The sequence below is a fragment of the Salvia hispanica genome, chromosome 1, assembly GCF_023119035.1.
Source record: "Salvia hispanica cultivar TCC Black 2014 chromosome 1, UniMelb_Shisp_WGS_1.0, whole genome shotgun sequence".
Lineage (NCBI taxonomy): Eukaryota > Viridiplantae > Streptophyta > Magnoliopsida > Lamiales > Lamiaceae > Salvia > Salvia hispanica.
This window is the reverse complement of record NC_062965.1, coordinates 45,369,380-45,375,045: the sequence shown is the minus strand read 5'-3', so window position 1 is coordinate 45,375,045 and position 5,666 is coordinate 45,369,380. Positions and strand designations below refer to the sequence as shown.

General features: G+C 38.5%; 1 protein-coding gene across 1 annotated transcript; it reads right to left on the bottom strand.

Annotated features, from left to right (window-relative positions):
- Positions 1-448: 448 nt before the first annotated feature.
- Positions 449-1,783, bottom strand: LOC125198159 (probable disease resistance protein At1g59620). Its single transcript, XM_048096587.1, has one exon. The coding sequence runs from the start codon at positions 1,781-1,783 to the stop codon at positions 449-451; it is 1,335 nt and encodes a 444-aa protein (XP_047952544.1).
- Between the last annotated feature and the right edge of the window lie 3,883 nt (positions 1,784-5,666).

The window sequence follows — 5,666 nt, the reverse complement described above, 5'->3', positions numbered from 1 at the left end:
CGATAACTCCAGCTGCTCCAGCTGGCTTGGACCCACCTTGAACCATGACTCTATTTAACATGGTTATTTCGCAATATATTGTTACTTCCAAGATTTTAATTTTATATTTTATATTTTTTGTTTTTTATTTTTAAACGTTAATTTCCATTATAAATGTTTATTTTGACTGATTATTTTTCACAAATATATTTCTTATGATTGTTTGTCTCTCTCGCACTAAGTTCAAATGATACTAGTATTTCTTTTTCTTCCATCACAGTTGATGCATTTCTTTTTGCAGAGATTATTAAGTGGAAATATTATAAAGTAAGAAAGAACAAATATAAGAAAATGTAGAGAATGTGTTAATTATTACTCTTATATATTAAAATAGAAATGACTCAATTACGATGGAACGTCCAAAATGTGAAAAATTTATTCAACTATGGTGGGACAGTGACAACAATGCTTATGGATTGATATTCACAAACCTTATTTTGGAGATTGATCGTGAATTCCTGATGTTTGTTGAAATGGTTTTGGTTGTCACCATCTTTAAGTCATCCAGATCCCGTATTGACCGAACCTCTTCCGGGAGGGTGTCCAGATTTGGACAATTGCGGATTTCTAATTTTTCAAGATATTCTACTGCACCTTTTCCAATTTGTAGATTCCTCAGGTTCCATAACTCTTCGATGCACAACACTTCAAGAGAGGAAAAATGTTTTTTCGGGATCCCCATGTGTTGACCTGTGTATGCGTTCCGCAATTTGAGGTACTCTAAGTGAGGTAGCTTCCCTAGTAGTGGCATGGGATCTTCATTAGCACAGCTATTAGCCAATGTCAAGGAAGACATGAAGATAGGGAAGCGTTTTGGCAACCTATCAAGGCGTCCATCCAATTTGAGTGTTTTGACATTGTGTAGAGTACCAAGGTCATCCAAACAAGGCATGTTTCTATAACGGTGCCCTCTTAAGATTAGGTGGTGAAGAGATTTCAAGTTGAACAATGACACAAAGAGCTTGCTTACATGTGCGTTTCCATCCAAATCTTGTACACCCAATTTCTTAAGCCTAGCCAACATTTGCAAGCCTGAGAGGTCAGATATTAGATTATCAAATGAGACTGAGGTTAAGGTATTCAGCTGCTGAAGCACATCTATCTTGAAAGGCTTCTTGCAAATGACATCAGACATGTAGAGGCGGACAAGGCTACCCATTTCCCATATGATATCCGGTACTTGCACCATAAAGTTTTGAGCAACATCAAGAACCTCAAGATTCTCCAAGCACCCCACTGATTTTGGGAGCTCTTTTATGTAATTATTTCTCAATCCCAAGTATCTTAGTTCCATCAAAATGCCGATCGTTTCAGGCAAAATATTCAACCCAAAATCTTCCAAGTCAAGTATCTTAAGTTTTTCAAAACCTTTCCAATAGGATGGACTAGCATTTAAATAACCACCACCATGGAAGAATAGAGAAACAATATTTTTATCTTGATTCGTTGAGTAGCTGAATTTGTTCTCTCTGCTATAAATGATCACACGGTGGCATGGATTTCTGTTGAGTCGAGTAATTCCAAGGATCTCAAAACCTATTCCCTCCTCTTCTTTTTTAATGGATAGTCTGTGTAGCACGGGATTCATGTGATACCGTGTGCCATTGTCGTTGACTTCATCAACAACAGATTCATCAACTAAACCATCTATGTACAATTCACTATCATACAGTCCTCCTGTTGTGTCCCAAATATGCGACAACTTATTTTCCCTCAAAGTTGTATTTTCCTTAAAGAAGGCCATATACATGAAACATGGCAGCAATTTGGGGTCCAATTTTTGATAATATGGTTCCAATAACTGCAATGTTGAACCAAAATCAACACACTCAAGAAGTTGTTCCCAATCACTCCAGTAGAGGCTTTCTTTTGAGCTAGCTGATTTGCAACCTCTTTAATAGCTAATGGCAGACCACCACATTTTCTCAACATTAGTTTTCCTTGGTATTCCAACTCTTTTGGGAATTTCTGCTCACTCCTCAATTTACTCCCACTGTTTATTGTTTTATAAAACAATTGCCAGCTCATATTAGAATCCAAAGGTTCCATCTTGTAAACATCATGGAGTTTGAATTTTACAAATCCATGCATCATGTGATTTGTGACAACCAATTTACATCCATCGGATTCTTACATGAGAACAAACACAAAAGGAAAAATGAGAAGGGAAATTTATATGTTACATGATGTGGCTATGCATAACTTTAAAGTAATACTACTAAGTAGCGTTTGTAATTTATTAAAAATCCGAATACTTTTTAATCTCTTTAGAAACTTTAAAATTTAATAAAAAAAATCATATTTTAAAAAAAAATTGTCAAATGAATAATGAAGTCCATTTAAATTATAGTCAACTCCAGGCTTTCTAAAAAAATGTAAACATCAACAAAATTTTTTAAAAAAAGAAATTAATTACTTGTGCGTGACAATCCAATACTAGAAAGTTGATAACTTGCTATAGAAAGGGAGCGAATGTGAAACTCTAAATATTGTATAAACTCAAAACTATGATTTGGACTATTGAAAAATGTCATCATATCACAAAAAAGCACGAACAGGAAAATGTCAACAGAATTTCAACGGTAGTCAATGATTGATGTTGTGTTGATATTGTGTTGATACTGTGTGTTGACATTCAAATCTTGAAATTTTATACTATGTTGATATTGTATTAAAACTGTGTTGAAGTTGTGAAGAAGAGTTTTGAGTTTGTACAATATATAAGTTTGCAATTTATCTCTACCCAGGAAGGGAAGGGACTACTTATTTATGGGAGAGAAGCGCGTGATGGTCAACAAGGGCAACTCTCAAATCTACTCTTCTCTCTCTCCTAATCTAGTATAGGAATCGGTGATGGTTGGATTGAGAAGAACTAAAGGGTAGAGAATTGAAGCAGTGGAGGGTGGATTTGATTCAAATGCAGAGCTACCTGCTTAGATAGGGGGGCAAACAATTTTTATATTTTGTAGAATTATTTTATGTTAAAATTGTAATTTTTTGAATATATTGTTATTTAATAAGTTAAAGTTCAGTATTAGAAATTTGTTCCCTATGACTTATTCTTTTCTATATCTTTGTTAGTATTTATCTTTATATTAAGATTAATATCAAGAAAATATAATAAAAATATGATATTGAGAGATTCACTAGTTTTATTTTGTCTTTATTTTAAAATAAACATAGTATATATTCTTAGTTCTTCAACATAAAATGCCCTAGTTCCGGTAATTGGATGTATATTGAAGCAATGGAGGATGATATAAAAATAGGTGAGGATGGAGTCGATTATGTTGAAGATGGATTTGAAACTAGGTGCGGATTAGTATTGAGAATTGAATTAGTAGACATATTTAATTTGGTCCTCTGAAAGGTTGAGGATATTAAAGTCGTTTCATGCCTAGTCCGATTTTTTTTTTAAATAAGAAAAACAATGTTATTTAGTGAATAGTGTGATTAGTCCGACTCATTCCCTAGTCCGGAAACGCAATTTACGGCCCCTCCTCAAACCCAAGGTTCGCAAGTTCCGAGGTGGCTACCGTCCTTACCCGTTGCACGACCTAAACGCCCTCGGGTTCGGGTGGGCACCCGAATCCCGGATCGGGAGGGAGCGGCGGGCTCTACTCCTACTCCTACTACATGTTCCTACTCTTCTGACTCGTGGCACCCGCACCCCGTACACTCCGGGTGAGATGATGGCGATGTTCAAAGCCTACTTGGCCGGTCTCCGAAGATCCGGACGTCGGCACGAACCAAGCCCAAGGGGATACGTATTGATGGCGCATCACTCGCCTCTACAATGAAAACCGGCCGGCGGGAACCATCTATCGCAATGATAGTATGGTTCGCAATTGCATCTACAGATGCACGAGGCAATCGGGAAGTTCGGGGATTTACCTCCAAGAAGAGCGGTCGGCGGGGAGCGGCACGAACGGGCTCGACATCATCAACTGCCGCTTGGCGGCATGCAACGAGGAGGAGTTAAATACCCGTTCAAGTACTCGATTGTTGGCGGGAGGGGCGCCGACATCCGAAGTATAGGGCGGCATAGCGGCATCCTCCTCCAGCTCCTCCCGGCCAAACGGTCAGGTCGGTTGCCTATCCGACAGCAGCGCCTCACGCGATGATGTGGCTACCCGAACTGGCGGGAACTGGCTAAGGTAGCCAGAAGCTGGCTGGCAGCGGTTCCCGCCCGCAAGGAAGAAGAAAGCGGCGGCCAACCGCCCCCCGCCGTCGCGCGCTCGACTCCATCCGCCCCGCCCCCGCTCGCCCCCGTTCCCTTTGTGCCTCCTCCACCCCCGAACAACACGTTGTGGGCCATCTTGAGTCAACTCTATATGAACGATACGTCTCGGATGACTCCGGATCAACTTGCAACACATGAGCAAATGATCCGGGGTCTCAAGAGGCAATTGGGGATAGAGGACTAGTCTTCCACGTGTGTAATTTTTAATTTGTAGGATTTTAATTATGTATTTTTTATTTTCTAGGATTTTAATTGTGTGTTTTTATTTTTTAGCATTTTAATTATGTAATTTTTATTTTTAGGATTTTAATTATATAATTTTTTATTTTTAATGTATTTTTATAATATAGAAATGTTTTTAATAATTGGAGTATTTAAATTGAATAATAGAATGGTGGGACCCTTGAGCTTGTCCTTAGCTAAGAGCACGGATGTGGGTGTTGTGCTCTTAGCTAAGGACAAGGAGTAAAAGTGGGTCCGGGCCCACCTCCGTGCTCTTAGCTAAGAGCACGAATGGGGATGCTCTTAACTAAACTTTGAGAAAATTAATACTCCCTCCGTCCCAAGAAAGATGACCCATTTTTTGGGTGGCACGGGATTTTATGCAACTTTATTTTGTGTGTTAAATGGAGAGAGTAAAGTAAGAGAGAGGGGATAAAGTAGAGATAAAGAGGTTTCCATTTTAAGTAATGGGTCATCTTGATTGGGACAAACCAAAAAGAAAAGTGGATCATCTTTAATGGGACGGAGGAAGTATTTATTTTGCAATTTGCTTCATTTAGAATTAGCACAATATTCATTTAATATATGTTGAAATCTAAGTTACCATCATAATAAGATTATACATACCTTGTTTTGGAAGAGCTTTCCAAAGAGGTCTCAAGTGTATTTGTTTGGGCAGGTAGTCGAGAACTATCAAACATGACAGTCCTTGCAGGTGCTGGCGAAGCATAAATAGAAGACTTTGGTCGTCCATTTCCCCAGTAATGAAGATGTATGAAGAGTTTCACCATCTACTACTACTTGCACTTGTAGAAGTAGTTTGATAATTATCTCTTTAATAGTTAAGACATTAGAAACACATACCCAAGCACGATACTTGAATCGCTCGATGACGCCTGGGTGGTTGTATATCTCTCTAGCCAGGGTCGTCTTTCCAATGCCAGACATGCCTTTGATAACAACCCATGAACGATATTCTATTTTATGAAAAATCATTGTGCGGAGCACCATTTCTACGTCTCTATCCAAGCCTACCACCACATGATCTTCATCAACATTTTCTGAGTTGGATTTTGTCTTCGGCCCATCAACTCCCAGTTTAAGCATCCGCATTTTGATCTCTCCCATCCAACTTATGATTAAATCCTTTGTATAATCGCTG

Coding starts and splice junctions, on each gene's coding strand:
- LOC125198159 (XM_048096587.1), bottom strand. CDS start 1,783: ATGGCCTTCTTTAAGGAAAATACAACTTTGAGGGAAAATAAGTTGTCG.